At 43.1% G+C, this 22,409-nt stretch overlaps 1 protein-coding gene across 1 annotated transcript in view; it reads left to right on the top strand.

The window, feature by feature from the left end:
• sgk1 (serum/glucocorticoid regulated kinase 1) overlaps positions 1 to 22,409 on the top strand; it is a 102,801-nt gene that overhangs the window by 40,487 nt on the left and 39,905 nt on the right. The window contains 1 exon segment of the mRNA XM_045721202.1: positions 563 to 769. Within this exon segment, the coding sequence (XP_045577158.1) occupies positions 563 to 769 (207 nt within the window).

The following is a 22,409-nucleotide window of genomic DNA, read 5'->3' as shown; positions in this document are numbered from 1 at the left end:
ATGCTGCCTCTGGTATGCACGGGGAGTTGGCTTGGGGCTTAACCCTGGCCCAGCCAAACTACCCGGCAGCAAACGGAAGAAAACACACTGAAACAGGGAGGTTCTCCCTAAACTTCATCAATTACAAAGTTTCATTTTGTCGCAAAACATTTTGCTACGGTGTGCACTAATGAACAAGATCCTGATGAACCTTATCAAGGGATCATTCTGGAATATGTTTACAGCTGATAGAAGTCCTGTCACTTGCTTCCATCTCTTTTACTGTTTCTATATTAAAAATGTTCTGGAAAATGGCACCCTATTCACTATGTAGTGCACTACTTTTGACCAGGGCCTATAGGGTAGTGCCCTACTTTTGACCAGGGCCTATAGGGGTAGTGCCCTTGTTTTGACCAGGACCTATAGGGTAGTGCCCTACTTTTGACCAGGACCTATAAAGTAATGCGCTATGTAGGGAATAGGGTGCCATTAGGGAGGTAGCCTGTATTAACATTTATAAAGTATATTTTAAATAGTAAAGTATGAAGTAAAGATTTGTTTGTGTTTTGTCTCGGACCTGCAGGTCAGGAAGTGGAAGATGTTGAGCCGTCACCACGGCGATGCTAAGCAGAAGGAGGCGGAGTCTGAGGTGCATCTTGGGGGCGGCCCTTGGGGGGTGAGCACCAACCCCCAGCTGGCTAACCCTGTCATGCTGGAGTGCTGTGTCTGCAGTGGACCCTTTGTTAGCTACGCTCTGGAAGAGGCCTGGCAGCCACGGCAACGCACACAGGTATTGGGCTAGCCGCTAACAGCTAAATGCTAACTTTACCATGATAACACACACAGGTACTGGGCTAGCTGCTAACAGCTAAATGCTAACTATACCAAGATAACACACACAGGTGGGCTAGCCAATAATGGCTAACTGCTATCTTTATCTTGATAATGCACAAATCAAATATCGGTTGCCACAAGGTGTAGACTAACAGCGAAATGTTTACTTACATAATCGTCCCAACAACGCAGAGAGAAAAATAGAGAAATAATTTAAAAATAATAACACGAGGAATAAATACACACTGAGTAACGATAACTTGGCTATATACACAGGGTACCAGTACTGAGTCAATGATAACTTGGCTATATACACAGGGTACCAGTACTGAGTCAATGATAACATGGCTATATACACAGGGTACCAGTACTGAGTCAATGATAACTTGGTTATATACACAGGGTACCAGTACTGAGTCAATGATAACTTGGTTATATACACAGGGTACCAGTACTGAGTCAATGATAACTTGGTTATATACACGGGGCACCAATACTGCGTCAATGATAACTTGGTTATATACACGGGGTACCAGTACTGAGTCAATGAAAACTTGGTTATATACACAGGGTACCAGTACTGAGTCAATGATAACTTGGCTATATACACTTGGTACCAGTACTGAGTCAATGATAACATGGCTATATACACAGGGTACCAGTACTGAGTCAATGATAACATGGCTATATACACAGGGTACCAGTACTGAGTCAATGATAACATGGCTATATACACAGGGTACCAGTACTGAGTCAATGATAACTTGGCTATATACACAGGGTACCAGTACTGAGTCAATGATAACATGGCTATATACACAGGGTACCAGTACTGAGTCAATGATAACTTGGTTATATACACAGGGTACCAGTACTGAGTCAATGATAACATGGCTATATACACAGGGTACCAGTACTGAGTCAATGATAACTTGGCTATATACACAGAGTACCAGTACTGAGTCAATGATAACTTGGCTATATACACAGGGTACCAGTACTGAGTCAATGATAACATGGCTATATACACAGGGTACCAGTACTGAGTCAATGATAACATGGCTATATACACAGGGTACCAGTACTGAGTCAATGATAACTTGGCTATATACACGGGGTACCAGTACTGAGTCAATGATAACTTGGCTATATACACAGGGTACCAGTACTGAGTCAATGATAACTTGGCTATATACACAGGGTACCAGTACTGAGTCAATGATAACTTGGTTATATACACAGGGTACCAATACTGAGTCAATGATAACTTGGCTATATACACAGGGTACCAGTATTGAGTCCATGAAACTTAATGATATACAGGGGGTACACACAGGTGGGATAGCCACTAACTGTATCTTTATAACACACACAGGTGGGATAGCCACTAACTGTATCTTTATAACACACACAGGTGGGATAGACTCTAACTGTATCTTTATAACACACACAGGTGGGATAGACTCTAACTGTATCTTTATAACACACACAGGTGGGATAGCCGCTAACTGTATCTTTATAACACACACAGGTGGGATAGACACTAATTGTATCTTTATAACACACACAGGTGGGATAGACTCTAATTGTATCTTTATAACACACGCAGGTGGGATAGACTCTAATTGTATCTTTATAACACACACAGGTGGGATAGCCGCTATGTCACGGTTGTCGTAGGAATGAGCGGACCAAAGTGCAGCATGTGTGTCGTTCCACATTTTATTTATACTGCGAAACTATGCAATACATAAATAAACTGAATGACAAAAACAACAAACCGTGACGCAGAGGTGAAACATACACTACTCAAAATGTATCTCCCACAAACCCAGGTAGAACAAACACCAACTTAAATATGACCTCCAATTAGAGAAAACGATGACCAGCTGCCTCTAATTGGAGATCATCCCAAACACAGCCCAACATAGAAATACAAAACTAGAACAACCCAACATAGAAATACAAAACTAGAACATAACAACATAGAAAAAACTAAACTAGAAAACCCCCTGTCACGCCCTGACCTACTCTACCATAGAAAATAACAGCTTACTATGGTCAGGACGTGACAGTACCCCCCCCCAAAGGTGCAGACTCCGAATGCAACTACACAACAACAACAAAAAATAACAAAAAAAAGGGAGGGTAGGGAGGGTGACAAGTGTCTATGGCGGCTCTGGTGCAGTACTTAGAACCTTATCATCCAGCGGATCCTCCAGTAGAGGAGGCGGCTCTGGTTCGGGGCGTAACCCTGGCTCCGCCCGCTGATCCCTTCGCTTTTGTGTCACCGAACCGTGGATCATCACCGGAGGTTCTAGACTGCAGACCGCCGCTGGAGGTTCTGGGCTGCAGGCCGTTGCTGGAGACTCTGGGCTGCAGGCCGTCGCTGGAGACTCTGGGCTGGGGAACGTCGCTGGAGGGTCCGGACTGGGGAATGTCGCTAGAGGGTCCGGACTGGGGAATGTTGCTGGAGGTTCCGGACTGGGGAATGTCACTGGAGGGTCCGGACTGGGGAACGTCACTGGAGGTTTCGGACTGGGGAACGTCGCTGGAGGGTCTGCTCTGGGGAACGTCGCTGGAGGGTCCGGACTGGGGAACGTCGCTGCGGGTTCCGGACTGGGGAACGTCGCTGGAGGTTCCGGACTGGGGAACGTCGCTGGAGGTTCCGGACTGGGGAACGTAGCTGGAGGTTCCGGACTGGGGAACATCTCAGGAGGTTCCGGAGTGTAGGCCGTCTCAGGAGGTTCCGGACTGTAAATCGTCACCGGAAGCTCTGTACTGGGAACTGTCGCTGGAAGCTCTGGACTGGGAACTGTCGCCGGAAGCTCTGGACTGGGAACTGTCTCCGGAAGCTCTGGACTGGGAACTGTCTCCGGAAGCTCTGGACTGGGAACTGTCGCCGGAAGCTCTGGACTGGGAATGCGCACTGGAGGCCGGATGTGTGGGGCTGGCACAGGTGGCGCCAGACTGGTGACACGCACCTCGGCAAGTGCGGGGAGCAGGAACAGGGCATACCAGGCTGGATAGACTCACTGGAGGCCGGGTACGTGGGGCAGGCAGAGGATATACTGGGCCGTGGAGGCGCACTGGAAGTCTCGAGCGTAGAGCTGGCACAACCCGTCCTGGCTGGATGCTTACTTTCGCCCGGCAAACGCGGGGCGCGGGCACAGGACGCACTGGGCTGTGAATACGCACTGGTGACACAGTGCGCAGAGCCGGCGGAGGATATCCTGGACCGAGAAAGTGAACTGGAGACCAGGAGCATTGAGCTGGCACCACCCTTCCTGGCTGAATGCTCAACCTAGCTCGACAAATGTGGGGCGCGGGCACAGATCGCACCGGGCTGTGAATGCGCACTGGCGACACAGTGCGCATCACCGCATAACACGGTGCTTAATTCTTCTCTTGCTCCCCACGGTAAGCACGGGGAGTTGGATCAGGTCTCCACCCTGACTCTGCCAATCTCCCCGTGTGCCCCCTCAAAATTATTTTGGGGGGCTGCCTCTCGTGCTTCCGTCGTTGCCGTGACTGTTCCTTGTAACGTTGTCGTTCCTCCCTCGCTGTCTCCACCTGCTTGCATGGCAGGGTCTTGTCCCCTGCCATTACCTCCTTACAGGTCCAGGACGTCCTCCACTCTTTCCTCTCCCAGGCCCAGGATCCCTGCTCCTCCTGGGCACGCTGCTTGATCCTTTTGTGGTGGGACATTCTGTCACGGTTGTCGTAGGAATGAGTGGACCAAAGTGCAGCGTGTGTGTCGTTCCACATTTTATTTATACTGTGAAACTATGCAATACATAAATAAACTGAATGACAAAAACAACAAACCGTGACGCAGAGGTGAAACATACACTACTCAAAATGTATCTCCCACAAACCCAGGTGGGACAAACACCAACTTAACCTCTCTTGGGTATGTGGGACGTGTCCGTCCCACCTGCGGGACACACTATTCAACAGCCAGTGAAATAGCAGGGCACCAAATTCAAAACGACAAAAATCTCATAATTCAAATTTCTCAAACATAGAACTATTATATCCCATTTTAAAGATAAGATTCTCGTTAATCCAACCACATTGTCCGATTTCAAAAAGGCTTTACGGAGAAAGCATAGCATTAGATTATGTTAGCAAATCACCTTGACAAGAAAAACCACACAGCCATTTTCCACGCAAGGAGAGGCGTCACAAAAACCAGAAATACAGCAAAAATGAATCACTAACCTTTGATGATCTTCATCAGATGGCACTCATAGGACTTCATGTTACACAATACATGTATGTTTTGCTCGATAAAGTTCATATTTATATCCAAAAGTTCCATTTTACATTGGCCCGTAATGTTCAGAAATGTTTTTCCTTCAAAAACTCCCGGTGAATGAGCACAAAAATGTATAGAAATACTCACCATAAACGTTGATAAAATATTAATCTGTTAATCAAAGAATTATAGATGAACATCTCCTTAATGCAACCGCTGTTACAGATTTCAAAAAAGCTTCACGGGGAAAGCACACTTTGCAATAATCTGAGTACGGCGTTCAGAAAACAACATCAGGCAATACAGATACCCGCCATTTTGGAGTAATCTAAAATCATAAATAGCATTATAAATATTCACTTACCTTTGATGATCTTCATCAGAATGCACTCCCAGGAATCACAGGTCCACAATAAATGTTGTTTTGTTCGATAAAGTCCATCGTTTATGTCCAAATACCTCCTTTTTGTTAGCGCGTTCAGTAAGATACTCCAAATGTAGGAAGCGCTCTGAAAATTTCACGACGAAAAGTCAAAGAAAGTTTTATTTACGTTCGTAGAAACATGTCAAACGATGTATAGCATCAATCTTTAGGGCTTTTTTAACATAAATCTTCAATAATATTCCAACCGGACGATTCCAATGTCTTCAAAAATGTAATGGAACACAGCTACCTCTCATGTGAACGCGCGCCACTGAACTCATATTCTTTTCTGAGTCACCAACTTACCGGCCTTCTCGTTCGCTCTCTGTTAACTGTAGAAGCCTGGAACAACATTCTAAAGACTGTTGACATCTAGTGGAAGCCTTAGGAAGTGCAAAATGAACCCTAAGTTACTGTATACTGTAAAGGCAATCACTTGAAAAAACTACAACCTCAGATTTCCCACTTCCTGGTTGAATTTTTCTCAGGTTTTTGCCTGCCATATGAGTTCTGTTATACTCAGAGACATCATTCCAACACTTTTAGAAACTTCAGAGTGTTTTCTATCCAAATCTAATATGCATATCCTACCTTCTGGGCCTGAGTACTAGGCAGTTTAATTTGGGCACGCTTTTCATCCAGAATTCCGAATGCTGCCCCCTACCCTAGTGACCTCCAATTAGAGACAACGATGACCAGCTGCCTCTAATTGGAGATCATCCCAAACACAGCCCAACATAGAAATACAAAACTAGAACAACCCAACATAGAAATACAAAACTAGAACATAACAACATAGAAAAAATGAAACTAGAAAACCCCCCTGTCACGCCCTGACCTACTCTACCATTTTTTTAGAAAAAAAATAACAGCTTACTATGGTCAGGACGTGACACGCGGTGAGATCTTGCATGGAGCCCCAGGCCGAGAGAGATTGACAGTTCTTTTGTGTTTCTTCCATTTGTGAATAATCGCAACAACTGTTGTCACCTTCTCACCAAGCTGCTTGGCGATGGTCTTGTAGCCCATTCCAGCCTTGTGTAGGTCTACCATCTTGTCCCTGACATTCTTGGAGAGCTCTTTGGTCTTGGCCATGGTGGAGAGTTTGGAATCTGATTGATTGATTGCTTCTGTGGACAGGTGTCTTTTATACAGGTAACAAACTGAGAATAGGAGCACTCCCTTTAAGAGTGTGCTCCTAATCTCAGCTCGGTACCTGTATAAAAGACACCTGGGAGCCAGAAATCTTTCTGATTGAGAGGGGGTCAAATACATATTTCCCTCATTAAAATGCAAATCATTTTATAACATTTTTGACATGCGTTTTTCTGTATTTTTTTGTTGTTATTCTGTCTCTCACTGTTCAAATAAACCTAACATTAAAATTATAGACTGATCATTTCTTTGTCAGTGGGCAAACGTACAAAATCAGCAGGGGATCAAATACTTTTTTCCCCTCACTGTATGTTAAATGGAGAGAGTGATTGACCACCTCACTTAGAAGTATGCAAAAATATTTCCCTCTCTGTCTTTCTCTCTCGTCCGCCCTCATTCCATAATGTGAGAGATACTTTCCCAATATTTTTTTTTTTTACAAAAATCCTTTATAAATGATTAATGAAGTCCTAATTTTGGCATTGTCATGGATATCGCAGCTCCTGCAGTTCCCTCAGCTAAGCTCAGTCAACATACACACTGCAGAGACACAGAGAGAGACGCACACTGCCCGCAAAATGAGGTACACACAGAGAGAGAGAGAGAGAGAGAGGTAGAAGAAGAAGAAGACAGGCTATGTGCACACTGCCCGCAAAATGAGGTGGAAACTGAGCTGCACTTCCTAACCTTCTGCCAAATGTATGACCATATTAGAGACACATATTTCCCCCAGATTACACAGATCCACAAAGAATTCGAAAACAAATCAAATGTTGATTCTATTGGGGGAAATACCACAGTGTGCAATCACAGCAGCAACATTTGTGATCTGTTGCCACAAACACCATATTTATATTTATCTATTTTCCCTTTAGTACTTTAACTATTTGCACATCGTTACAACACCGTATATAGACATAATATGACATTTGAAATGTCTTTATTCTTTTGGAACTTTTTAAGTTGAATGTTTACTGTTAATTTTATATTGTTTGTTTCATTTTTGTTTATTAGAGAGAGAGAGAGAGAGAGAGAGAGAGAGAGAGAGAGAGAGACAGAGAGAGAGAGAGAGACAGAGAGAGTGAGAGAGAGAGAGAGAGAGAGAGAGAGAGAGAGAGAGACAGAGAGAGACAGAGACAGAGACAGAGACAGAGAGAGAGACAGAGACAGAGACAGAGAGAGAGAGAGAGAGAGAGAACCAGAGGTGCACTGTATGAACAACATGTAACAGGTGGTAATTGCAGTCTGTAACTCCAGAGGTGTAACAAATCAAATGTATTTATATAGCCCTTCTTACATCAGCTGATATCTCAAAGTGCTGTACAGAAACCCAGCCTAAAACCCCAAACAGCAAGCAATGCAGGTGTAGAAGCACGGTGGCTAGGAAAAACTCCCTAGAAAGGCCAAAACCTAGGAAGAAACCTAGAGAGGAACCAGGCTATGAGGGGTGGCCAGTCCTCTTCTGGCTGTGCCGGGTGGAGATTATAACAGCACATGGCCAAGATGTTCAAATGTTCATAAATGACCAGCATGGTCAATTAATAATAATCATAGTAGTTGTCGAGGGTGCAACAAGTCAGTAACACAAGAGTAAGTGTCAGTTGGCTTTTTCATAGCCGATCTTTGAGAGTATCTCTACCGCTCCTGCTGTCTCTAGAGAGTTGAAAACAGCAGGTCTGGGACAGGTAGCACGTCCGGTGAACAGTTTAGGGTTCCATAGCTGCGGGCAGAACAGTTGGAACTGGAGCAGCAGCACGGCCAGGTGAACTGGGGACAGTAAGGAGTCATCAAGCCAGGTAGTCCTGAGGCATGGTCCTAGGGCTCAGGTCCTCCGAGAGAAAGAAAGAAAAACAGAAAGAGAGAATTAGAGAGAGCATATTTAAATTCACACAGGACACCGGAAAAGACAAGAGAAATACTCCAGATGTGACAGACGGACCCTAGCCCCCCGACACATAAACTATTGCAGCATAAATACTGGAGGCTGAGACAGGAGGGGTCAGGAGACACTGTGGCACCATCCGATGAAACCCCCGGACAGGGCCAAACAGGTAGGATATAACCCCACCCACTTTTCCAAAGCACAGCCCCCACACCACTGGAGGGATATCTCCAACCACCAACATACCATCCCGGGACAAGGCCGAGTATAGCCCACAAAGATCTCCGTCACGGCACAACCCAAGGGGGGGGCGCCAACCCAGACAGGAAGACCACGTCAGTGACTCAACCCACTCAAGTGACGCACCCCTCCCAGGGACGGCATGGAAGAACACCAGTAAGCCAGTGACTCAGCCCCTGTAATAGGGTTAGAGGCAGAGAATCCCAGAGGAAAGAGGGGAACCGGCCAGGCAGAGACAGCATGGGCGGTTCGTTGCTCCAGCCTTTCCGTTCAACTTCACACCCCTGGGCCAGACTACACTTAATCATAGGACCTACTGAAGAGATGTGTCTTCAATAAAGACTTAAAGGTTGAGACTGAGTCTGCGTCTCTCACATGGGTAGGCAGACTATTCCTTAAAAATTGAGCTCTATAGGAGAAAGCCCTGCCTCCAGCTGTTTGCTTAGAAATTCTAGGAGCAATTAGGAGGCCCGCGTCTTGTGACCGTAGCGTACGTGTAGGTATGTACGGCAGGACCAAATCGGAAAGATAGGTAGGAGCAAGCCCATGTAATGCTTTGTAGGTTAGCAGTAAAACCTTGAAATCAGCCCTTGCCTTAACAGGAAGCCAGTGTAGGGAGGCTAGCACTGGAGTAATATGATCAAATTTTTTGGTTCTAGTCAGGATTCTAGCAGCCGTATTTAGCACTAACTGAAGTTTATTTAGTGCTTTATCCGGGTAGCCGGAAAGTAGAGCATTGCAGTAGTCCAACCTAGAAGTAACAAAGGCATGGATTAATTTTTCTGCGTTATTTTTGGACAGAAATGTTCTGATTTTTGCAATGTTACGTAGATGGAAAAAAGCTGTCCTTGAAACAGTCGTGATATGTTCTTCAAAAGAGAGATCAGCGTCCAGAGTAACGCCGAGGTCCTTCACAGTTTAATTTGAGACGACTGTACAACCATCAAGATTAATTGTCAGATCCAACAGAAGATCTCTTTGTTTCTTGGGACCTAGAACAAGCGTCTCTGTTTTGTCCGAGTTTAAAAGTAGAAAGTTTGCAGCCATCCACTTCCTTATGTCTGAGACACAGGCTTCTAGCGAGGGCAATTTTGGGGCTTCACCATGTTTCATTGAAATGTACAGCTGTGTGTCATCCGCATAGCAGTGAAATTTAACATTATGTTTTAGAATGACATCCGCAAGAGTTAAAATATATAGTGAAAACAATAGTGGTCCTAAAACGGAACTTTGAATAACACCGAAATTTACAGTTGATTTGTCAGAAGACAAACCATTCACAGAGACAAACTGATATCTTTCCGACAGATAAGATCTAAACCAGGCCAGAACTTGTCCATGTAGACCAATTTGGGTTTCCAATCTCTCCAAAAGAATGTGGTGATCGATGGTATCAAAAGCGGCACTAAGATCTAGGAGCACGAGGACAGACGCAGAGCCTCGGTCTGACGTCATTAAAAGGTCATTTACCACCTTCACAAGTGCAGTCTCAGTGCTATGATGGGGTCTAAAACCAGACTGAAGCGTTTCGTATACACTGTTTGTCTTTAGGAAGGCAGTGAGTTGCTGCGCAACAGCTTTTTCAAACATTTTTGAGAGGAATGGAAGATTCGATATCGGCCGATAGTTTTTTATCATTTCTGGGTCAAGATTTGGCTTTTTCAAGAGAGGCTTTATTACTGCCACTTTTAGTGAGTTTGGTACACATCCGGTGGATAGAGAGCCGTTTATTATGTTCAACATAGGAGGGCCAAGCACAGAAAGCAGCTCTTTCAGTAGTTTAGTTGGAATAGGGTCCAGTATGCAGCTTGTAGGTTTAGAGGCCATGATTATTTTCATCATTGTGTCAAGAGATATAGTACTAAAACACTTTAGTGTCTCCCTTGATCCTAGGTCCTGGCAGGGTTGTGCAGACTCAGGACAACGGAGCTTTGGAGGGATACACAGATTTAAAGAGGAGTCCGTAATTTGCTTTCTAATGATCATGATCTTTTCCTCAAAGAAGTTCATACATTTATTACTGCTGAAGTGAAAGCCATCCTCCATTTGCGAATGCTGCTTTTTAGTTAGCTTTGCGACAGTATCAAAAATAAATTTCGGATTGTTCTTATTTTCCTCAATTAAGTTGGAAAAATAGGATGATCGAGCAGCAGTGAGGGCTCTTCGATACTGCACGGTACTGTCTTTCCAAGCTAGTCGGAAGACTTCCAGTTTGGTGTGGCGCCATTTCCGTTCCAATTTTCTGGAAGCTTGCTTCAGAGCTCGTGTATTTTCTGTATACCAGGGAACTAGTTTCTTATGACAATTTTTTTAACGTTTTTAGGGGTGCAACGGCATCTAGGGTATTGCGCAAGGTTAAATTGAGTTCCTCAGTTAGGTGGTTAACTGATTTTTGTCCTCTGACGTCCTAGGGCAGGCAGAGGGAGTCTGGAAGGGCATCAAGGAATCTTTGGGTTGTCTGAGAATTTATAGCATGACTTTTAATGCTTCTTGGTTGGGGTCTGAGCAGATTATCTGTTGCGATTGCAAATGTAATAAAATGGTGGTCCGATAGTCCAGGATTATGAGGAAAAACATTAAGATCCACAACATTTATTCCATGGGACAAAACTAGGTCCAGAGTATGACTGTGGCAGTGAGTAGGTCCAGAGACATGTTGGACAAAACCCACTGAGTCGATGATGGCTCCGAAAGCCTTTTGGAGTGGGTCTGTGGACTTTTCCATGTGAATATTAAAGTCACCAAAAATGTGAATATTATCTGCGATGACTACAAGGTCCGATAGGAATTCAGGGAACTCAGTGAGGAACGCTGCATATGGCCCAGGAGGCCTGTAAACAGTAGCTATAAAAAGTGATTGAGTAGGCTGCATAGATTTCATGACTAGCTCAAAAGACGAAAACGTCATTGTTGCTTTGTTTTTGGTAAATTGAAATTTGCTATCGTAAATGTTAGCAACACCTCCGCCTTTGCGGGATGCACGGGGGATATGGTCATTAGTGTAACCAGGGGGTGAGGCCTCATTTAACACAGTAAATTCATCAGGCTTAAGCCATGTTTCAGTCAGGCCAATCACATCAAGATTATGATCAGTGATTAGTTCATTGACTATAACTGCCTTTGAAGTGAGGGATCTAACATTAAGTAGTCCTATTTTGAGATGTGAGGTATCACAATCTCTTTCAATAATGGCAGGAATGGAGGAGGTCTTTATACTAGTGAGATTGCTAAGGCGAACACCGCCATCTTTAATTTTGCCCAACCTAGGTCGAGGCACAGACACGGTCTCATTGGGGATAGCTGAGCTGACTACACTGACTGTGCTAGTGGCAGACTCCACTAAGCTGGCAGGCTGGCTAACAGCCTGCTGCCTGGCCTGCACCCTATTTCATTGTGGAGGTAGGGGAGTTAGAGCCCTGTCTATGTTCGTAGATAAGATGAGAGCACCCTTCCAGCTAGGATGGAGTCCGTCACTCCTCAACAGGCCAGGCTTGGTCCTGTTTGTGGGTGAGTCCCAGAAAGAGGGCCAATTATCTACAAATTCTATCTTTTGGGAGGGGCAGAAAACAGTTTTCAACCAGCGATTGAGTTGTGAGACTCTGCTGTAGAGCTCATCACTCCCCCTAACTGGGAGTAACAACGAATGCTTGTTAAATGCTTGTTACAAAGTTTCCAATAGCATCTCAACGCACCATATTTCAGCCAACACAAACCACATGAATAAATGTTAGCCAATTAAAAACCGACCATGTCATTGACAAAACTCTGCAATAAAGGGCTCTGGAGTCTGATGCCCAGGCCCAATGGCAAAAAGGGGTTCAGAAACGGTTCACAACAAAACAAATATTTTTAATTGTTTCATCATTTAACGTTTGACATTTGGGTCAATTACTTTAACCATCAATAAAAATAAAACATTTGACACAGTTAAAAGTTCTGGTTAAAATTGTGAGTCTATTAAGCTTCTTTAAATAATGGTTTAGAAATGCATTTAAAATGGTAATAAGGCAAACTCTTATTCCATCATGTAACCTTGCAAGAGTTTCACTGTTGAAGAACAGTCTCACTGTTGGATGGGATGTTGCAGTTATTTATCTATCCAAGGAATTAAGACATCATGTCAAGATCTTAATGATTTATGTATTCACCAGATGGCTGATAGGGGGCGCTGTGTTGAAGCCACTTTGCCTCCTTCTTCTTCCACCATTGTAAAAAAATAATAATGTATTAATGTTTACATTCGTTTTTTGCCACATTTATTATATTACATAAGCCTTCATGTATACTTTTGAATTATAAAAAATATAAAAACAAAATGTTTGTTACCTGTCCCCACTATCACAACAAAAATACTTTAATACATGTAATTTTGTCCTTGGAAACATTGAAATGAAAAACTGTAGAATTGCATTCATTGCTATGGAGGACTGCTCCTACTGGGGAGAGCCAATAATGGCAAACCAGTGGCTTCAAAGCCTCTCAATGGCCAATACATAACACATAACATCAGCAATCCACAGTTCATTGTAATATCTGCCCAACACGCTCGATATAACATCAAACGTGCCTACATGTGTTAACACTAATGTCATGCAACAGTGCGCCAAGAACGGGGCCAAGAGCAATGTCAGTGTGCAAAATCCAGACAAGAAACTATGTTGTAGGTTAAAAACATCAATACAGGAGAGAGAAAGAATGTTTTCCATGGAATTTGTTTAGCTTTTTTGGATACATAAATTCTGTTGGACAATTAGGTAGTTAGCTGCCATTTTTGTTGGGCCTACCAACTAGGCTAGCCAGCTAGCATGTACAGAATAGACTTTCCATATTGTATTGGTCACATACACATGGTTAGCAGATGTTAATGCGAGTGTAGCGTAATGCTTGTGCTTCTGGTTCCGACAGTGTAATAATATCTAACAAGTCATCTAACAATTTCACAACAAAATATATGGATGAGTGATGGCCGAGCGGCATTGGCAAGGTGCAATAGATTATATAAGGTACAGTATATACATATGAGACGAGTAATGTAAGATATGTTAAAATTAATAAAGTGGCATTATTTAAAGTGGCCAGTGATTAATTTATTAAAGTGTCCAGTGATTGGGTCTCAATGTAGGCAGCAGCCTCTCAATGTTAGTGATGGCTGTTTAACAGTCTGATGGCCTTGAGATAGAAGCTGTTTTTCAGTCTCTCGGTCCCAGCTTTGATGCACCTGTACTGACCTCGCCTTCTGGATGATAGCGGGGTGAACAGGCAGTGGCTCAGGAGGTTGATGTCCTTGATGATCTTTTTGGCCTTCCTGTGTCATCGGGTGGTGTTGGTGTCCTGGAGGGCAGGTAGTTTGCCCCCGGTGATGCGTTGTGCAGACCTCACTACCCTCTGGAGAACCTTGCGGTTGTGGGCGGTGCAGTTGCCGTACCAGGCGGTGATACAGCCCGACAGGATGTTCTCGATTGTGCATCTGTAAAAGTTTGACAGGGCTTTAGGTGACAAGCCGAATCCCTCTGCTGTTTCCTGAAGTCCACGATCATCTCCTTTGTTTTGTTGACGTTGAGTGAGAGGTTGTTTTCCTGACCCCACACTCCGAGTGTCCTCACCTCCTCCCTGTAGGCTGTCTCATCATTATTGGTAATCAAGCCCATGCAATCAGTTTTTTTTTCTTTCAATTAGCTAGCACGCTAGGTAGCGTTAGCTGGGCTCAATGGTCTTATCCTCCCTGAGCCTTGTTGTCAGGGTATGTTTCCCATGGATATTACGTGAGACACACCTAGCATGTCAACGTTAGCTAGCTACCTACTTGTATCAAAACACTGAGTAATGTTAGTTAATTTTCATTGTAGCTAAACACTAGCTAACTTATTAGTGTTGGCAAGTGCTATTATTGTTGGTGGGATAACACAACAACTAGCTAGTTAGCTAGCTAGGCCTAGCTAACTATATAAATCACGGTGATGCTAGCGAACTGGCAGGTTGTCATGGTGATGATAACTAGGGGTAATGTAGAGTGTCTATGCTAAATTGTCATCCATTCTTCTTCTCTACCACAGATTCCCACAAGGTCTCAGACTCCAGGATGGGAAATGTTTACAAGAAGGAAACAGACGAAGACAGTCGGAGACAGAGTTGTCGATTTCCATTGTTTCTTGAAATGTTAAAAAGGGAAGAAAAAGACAGACCCATTTTTCTAAATGAGCTATTTAGGCTACTCATACTGTAGGCTACTCACCATACTGTAGGCTACTCATACTGTAGGCTACTCACCATACTGTAGGCTACTCATACTGTAGGCTACTCATACTGTAGGCTACTCATACTGTAGGCTACTCACCATACTGTAGGCTACTCACCATACTGTAGGCTACTCATACTGTAGGCTACTCATACTGTAGGCTACTCACCATACTGTAGGCTACTCACCATACTGTAGGCTACTCATACTGTAGGCTACTCACCATACTGTAGGCTACTCATACTGTAGGCTACTCATACTGTAGGCTACTCATACTGTAGGCTACTCACCATACTGTAGGCTACTCACCATACTGTAGGCTACTCATACTGTAGGCTACTCATACTGTAGGCTACTCACCATACTGTAGGCTACTCACCATACTGTAGGCTACTCATACTGTAGGCTACTCACCATACTGTAGGCTACTCACCATACTGTAGGCTACTCACCATACTGTAGGCTACTCATACTGTAGGCTACTCACCATACTGTAGGCTACTCACCATACTGTAGGCTACTCATCATACTGTAGGCTACTCATCATACTGTAGGCTACTCATCATACTGTAGACTACTCACCATACTGTAGGCTACTCATCATACTGTAGGCTACTCACCATACTGTAGGCTACTCACCATACTGTAGGCTAATCACCATACTGTAGGCTACTCATCATACTGTAGACTACTCATCATACTGTAGGCTACTCACCATACTGTAGACTTCTCATCATACTGTAGGCTACTCATACTGTAGGCTAATCACCATACTGTAGGCTACTCATCATACTGTAGGCTAATCACCATACTGTAGGCTACTCACCATACTGTAGGCTACTCACCATATTGTAGGCTACTCACCATACTGTAGGACTACCCCCCATACTGTAGGCTAATCACCATACTGTAGGCTACTCACCATACTGTAGGCTACTCATCATACTGTAGGCTACTCATTATACTGTAGACTACTCATCATACTGTAGGCTACTCATCATACTGTAGACTACTCTTCATACTGTAGGCTACTCATCATACTGTAGGCTACTCATCATACTGTAGGCTACTCATCATACTGTAGGCTACTCATCATACTGTAGACTACTCACGATACTGTAGGCTACTCCCCATACTGTAGGCTAATCACCATACTGTAGGCTACTCATCATACTGTAGGCTACTCATCATACTGTAGACTACTCACCATACTGTAGGCTACCTACCATACTGTAGACTACTCACCATACTGTAGGCTACTCACCATACTGTAGGCTACTCATACTGTAGGCAAATCACCATACTGTAGGCTACTCATCATACTGTAGGCTACTCATCATACTGTAGGCTACTCACCATACTGTAGGCTACTCATCATACTGTAGGCTAGGCTACTCATCATACTGTAGGCTACTCACCATACTGTAGGCTACTCACCATACTGTAGGCTACTCATCATACTGAAGGCTACTCATCATACTGTAGACTACTCACCATACTGTAGGCTACTCACCATACTGTAGGCTACTCATACTGTAGGCTAATCACCATACTGTAGGCTACTCATCATACTGTAGGCTACTCATCATACTGTAGGCTACTCACCATACTGTAGGCTACTCATCATACTGTAGGCTAGGCTACTCATCATACTGTAGGCTACTCATCATACTGTAGACTACTCATCATACTGTAGGTTACTCATCATACTGTAGGCTACTCATCATACTGTAGGCTACTCATACTGTAGGCTCATCATACTGTAGACTACTCATCGTACTGTAGGCTACTCATCATACTGTAGACTACTCACCATACTGTAGACTACTCACCATACTGTAGGCTAATCACCATACTGTAGGCTACTCACCATACTGTAGGCTACTCATCATACTGTTGGCTACTCATCATACTGTAGGCTACTCATACTGTAGGCTACTCACCATACTGTAGGGTACTCATCATACTGTAGGCTACTCACCATATTGTAGGCTACTCATCATACTGTAGGCTACTCACCATACTGTAGGCAACTCATCATACTGTAGACTACTCACCATACTGTAGACTACTCATCATACTGTAGACTACTCATCATACTGTAGGCTACTCATCATACTGTAGACTACTCACCATACTGTAGACTACTCATCATACCGTAGGCTACTCATACTGTAGGCTAATCACCATACTGTAGGCTACTCACCATACTGTAGAATACTCACCATACTGTAGGCTACTCATCATACTGTAGGCTATTCATCATACTGTAGGCTACTCATCATACTGTAGGCTACTCACCATACTGTAGAGTACTCATCATACTGTAGGCTACTCATCATACTGTAGGCTACTCACCATACTGTAGGCTACTCACCATACTGTAGGCTACTCACCATACTGTAGGCTACTCACCATACTGTAGGCTACTCATACTGTAGGCTACTCACCATACTGTAGGCTACTCATCATACTGTAGGCTACTCATCATACTGTATGCTACTCACCATACTGTAGACTACTCATCATACCGAAGGCTACTCACCATACTGTAGGCTACTCATCATACTGTAGGCTACTCACCATACTGTAGGCTACTCATCATACCGTAGGCTACTCATCATACTGTAGACCACCCTTCATACTGTAGGCTACTCATCATACTGTAGGCTACTCATACTGTAGGCTAATCACCATACTGGTGGCTACTCACCATAATGTAGGCTACTCACCATACTGTAGGCTACTCATCATACTGTAGGCTACTCACCATACTGTAGGCTACTCATAATACTGTAGGCTAATCACCATACTGTAGGCTCATCATACTGTAGACTATTCATCATACTGTAGGCTACTCATCATACTGTAGACTACTCACCATACTGTAGGCTACTCACCATACTGTGGGCTACTCATCATACTGTAGGCTACTCACCATACTGTAGGCTACTCACCATACTGTAGGCTACTCATCATACTGTAGGCTACTCACCATACTGTAGGCTACTCACCATACTGTAGGCTACTCATACTGTAGGCTACTCACCATACTGTAGGCTACTCACCATACTGTAGGCTACTCATCATACTGTAGGCTACTCACCATACTGTAGGCTACTCATCATACTGTAGGCTAGGCTACTCATCATACTGTAGGCTCATCATACTGTAGACTACTCATCATACTGTAGGCTACTCATCATACTGTAGACTACTCACCATACTGTATGCTACTCACCATACTGTAGGCTACTCACCATACTGTAGACTACTCATCATACTGTAGGCTACTCATACTGTAGGCTACTCACCATACTGTAGGCTACTCATCATACTGTAGGCTACTCATCATACTGTAGACTACAGATTTGAGCTTATTGTGTGGGGAGGAGCTTCATGTGGGGGGGAGGAGCTTGATGTGGGAGGGAGGAGCTTCATGTGGGGGGAGGAGCTTGATGTGGGGGAGGAGCTTCATGTGAGGGGAGGAGCTTGATATGGGAGGGAGGAGCTTCATGTGGGGGGGAGCTTCATGTGGGGGGAGGAGCTTGATGTGGGGGAAGGAGCTTGATGTGGAAGGGGAGGAGCTTGATGTGGGAAGGGGAGCTTGATGTGGGGGGAGGAGCTTGATGAAGGGGGAGGAGCTTGATGTGGGGAGGGGAGCTTGATGTGGGGAGGGGAGCTTGATGTGGGGAGAGGCGCTTGATGTAGGGGGGAGGAGCTTGATGTGGTGGGGAGGAGCTTGATGTGGGGGGGAGGAGCTTGACGTGGGGGGGAGGAGCTTGATGGGGGAGGCCTTGATGTGTGGTGGGTGTGTTTTAAATGGGAAGGTGCACAGTCACAGCAGAAGAAGTGAAGGAGACAACAAGCGCACATAAATGCTAATAAAAATTTAGAAAAAAATTGATTCTTGCAAAACAGGCATTTCAAATATCATGCTAAAATGTCAATTCAAATGAATTCGATATATTGCCTAGTATCTGAATACCCATAAAACTATCGTTATTGATGTGAAGTGCCTTAGCTTTCATGACTAATACAAATAAGGAAGGGCTAATTGGACATCCTTGTTTAATTCCATGTCTACTATCGAATCTTTGTGAGGTTCCATGGGATAACGTCACATAACTGCTACTATTTGAAAATATTGACCAAAACCAACAAAAAAAAGGAAGTCTCAAAAATAAAAGAATGTTCAATTGTATCAAAAGTCGACAAATAAAATAAAGCTATCTTCAATAGCTCCTTGTAGTCTATCAAGTCCAATACTAGTCAGATATTATTACATAATGTGTCTGCCCTTCATAAAACCAGACTGGAATCAGATATGAATAAAAATATAGGTATTCATATTTTTTTACCTCAACTAACCTGTACCACCGCACATTGACTCTGTACCGGCACCCCGTGTATATAGCCTCCACATTGACTCTGTACCGGTACCCCCTGTATATAGCCTCCACATTGACTCTGTACCGGTACCCCCTGTATATAGCCTCCACATTGACTCTGTACCGGTACCCCCTGTATATAGCCTCCACATTGACTCTGTACCGGTACCCCCTCTATATAGCCTCGTTCTAGTTTTTTTTATTGTGTTACTTTTTATAATTTTTTTTACTTTAGTTAATTTGGTAAATATTTTCTTAACTCTTCTTGAACTGCACTGTTGGTTAAAACCTCTTGAGGATACACTAGGATAGGGGGCGCCACAGCGCATTTTGAAAAAAAATCGTTCCCATTTTCAACGGCCTACTAATCAAACTCAGAAGCTAGGGCATGCATATACTTATTATATATGGATAGAAAACACCCTAAAGTTTCTAAAACTGTTTGAATGGTGTCTGTGAGTATAACAGAACTCAAATGGCAGTCAAAACCCCGAGACCGATTGAAACAGGAAGTGGAATTCAGAATTGTGGACTCGACTTCTCATCTTTCCCTATAAATCACACCGTTAACCATGGTTCAGTGAGCACTTCCTATTGCTTCCACTAGATGTCGCCAGTCTTTTCACATTGGTTTGAGCCTTATACAGTCGAAACTCAGTGAATGAGAGTCATTGGAAATTGGTCACAGGGGATGGGCCATCACCATTATGACGCCGGCGGCCATGTCTACCCCCACCTTTGGAAACGGTTTGAAAGACAATTAAATCATCCCCCTCGAATCTTATTGGCTCTCTTGGTGTTACAGGCCCTGAAGATTAATGTTTTACAACGTTTGACATGTTTGAACGAACCTACAGGCGGGAGAATAATTTTATCCGAAACTTCAGCCCTGCGCACATCGGAGAATTTGGAGAGAGCCCAAGGACGCGCTACCAACAGCAGGCTAATGGAACGTGAAGTATGGACTTTTTCGACCGAAAATACATCTGTTGTGGACCTGGGATTCTTTCTGATGAAGACAACTAAAGGTAGGCGATTATTGACAATATTATACAAGATGAGATGTGACATGCGATTGTTCCAAGATGGCGCCGAGCTCTGTATATTAGCTCATTTTCTGAGTATCGCATCTCCTTTTATCGCAAAGTGTGATTACCCAGGAAAGTTAATTTAAAATCTGGTATGACAGGTGTTCTCAAGAGATATTCATCTATAAATGTTAGATTGACAATATAAATTTAAAAAATCGTTATAGGATAGTAATTTAGGGAATTGTAGCATTGTTTCCCGGGACGCATTTGAGGGGAAATTCGTTAGTCAACGTCAGACGCCGATGTAAAATGCTGTTTTTATATATAAATATGACCTTTATTGAACAAAAGAATGCATGCATTGTGTAACATGATGTCTTAGGTGTGTCATCTGATGAAGTTTGTAAAAGGTTAGTGCTGCATTTAGCTGTTTTTTGGTTATATGTGATGCAAGTGGTTGGTCGGAAAATGGCTATGTTGCTGCTTTTTACGATGGACTCATCTAACATAATCTAATGATTTGCTTTTCCTGTAAAACCTTTTTGATATCGGACGACGTGGGTCGATTCAGGAGAGGTGTATCTATAAAAAAAAAATATATATATATATATTTTTTTTTAATTATGATTTTTTGTTTATGCTAATTGGCGATATGATTTTTCGCTGGATTTTGATCCCGCTGACGGGATGAGACGCTGAAGAGTATAAGGGATTATAAGAAAGCATTTCACGGTAAAGTCTACACCTGTTGTATTCAGCATTTCACGGTAAAGTCTACACTTGTTGTATTCGGGGAGATGTGACTAATAAAGTTTGATTTGATACGTCTGCAATTCATAAAACCAGACTGGGTATCGTTAATGACTTGGTCAAGACCTTTTTTATTTTTATTTTACTATTTCTGCAAAGTCGGATGCTAGTAGCTATCCATCATTGTTCATTAATGGGATTAGTTTTGAATTTTCTATCATCATGGGATCTTTTGTTTTGGTTTGGGGATTACAGAAATAAGGCCTTGTGCATAGAGACATCCAGGACCCCCTAAATCAATTACCTCCTTAAAGACATTAAATATAAATTAAACAATTATCCTCCTAATAATTCCCTGGAGATTAAATGTTGTTCTCTTTTAATTTACTGATGCATTTTTTATATAAATACATTAATCTCAGGACTTTTTTGAAGTCTTCAACTATGAACATTGCATAGTCTTTGACAGAGTCTAGACAGGCAAATATACGGCATCCTTAGTAGGACAGACTTGGGGAAAGATTACCATGGAGACATTTACTGTCTATTTATCTTATGAAAAGAGAGTAAATTCAGATATTTTTTTCCTTCTAAATTGTAAAAGTACTTTGTGTTTTTTTTCTCACTTCCTCCAATCATTTCCTCATTCATCTTCCCTTTTTTGCTCTCTTCCTACATTCAGTCGAGTTGTAGTTGTAAAGAAAATAATTAATCAAGGTCCTCCATGGAGATTAGATACAATATTTCCTTAAATTTGTCTTACCCTCAATCTTACATTTACGTCATTTAGCAGACGCTCTTATCCAGAGCGACTTACAGTAGTGAATGGATACATTTCATTTCATGCATTTTTTTGTTGTTGTACTGGCCCCCCGTGGGAATCGAACCCACAACCCTGGCGTTGCACACACCATGCTGGCGTTGCAAACACCATGCTCTACCAACTGAGCCACAGGGATTTCTTTACCTCACTTCATGGCTGTGTGTCGTATTTCAAACTTCATTAATTCCCAATATTTCCCATAAGACATAGTAAATAGATCAGTTTTTCTAAAATGTTCTCGTATAATATCTTTGTCATCCATCTTGAATTTATCATCTCATCCCAACAGCCTACTACTGAGTTTGCAATAACTCTGATAATTATTTAACTTTTATAATCAGTAACAACAGTTGATTTAATGGATACTTTGACTATTTTCTAATGAATTAGAAAAATCAACCAGA

Source organism: Salmo salar, chromosome ssa06 (assembly GCF_905237065.1).
Source record: "Salmo salar chromosome ssa06, Ssal_v3.1, whole genome shotgun sequence".
Classification (NCBI taxonomy): Eukaryota; Metazoa; Chordata; class Actinopteri; order Salmoniformes; family Salmonidae; genus Salmo; species Salmo salar.
Note: the sequence above shows the minus strand (reverse complement) of the source record. Positions and strands in the feature narration are given on the sequence as shown.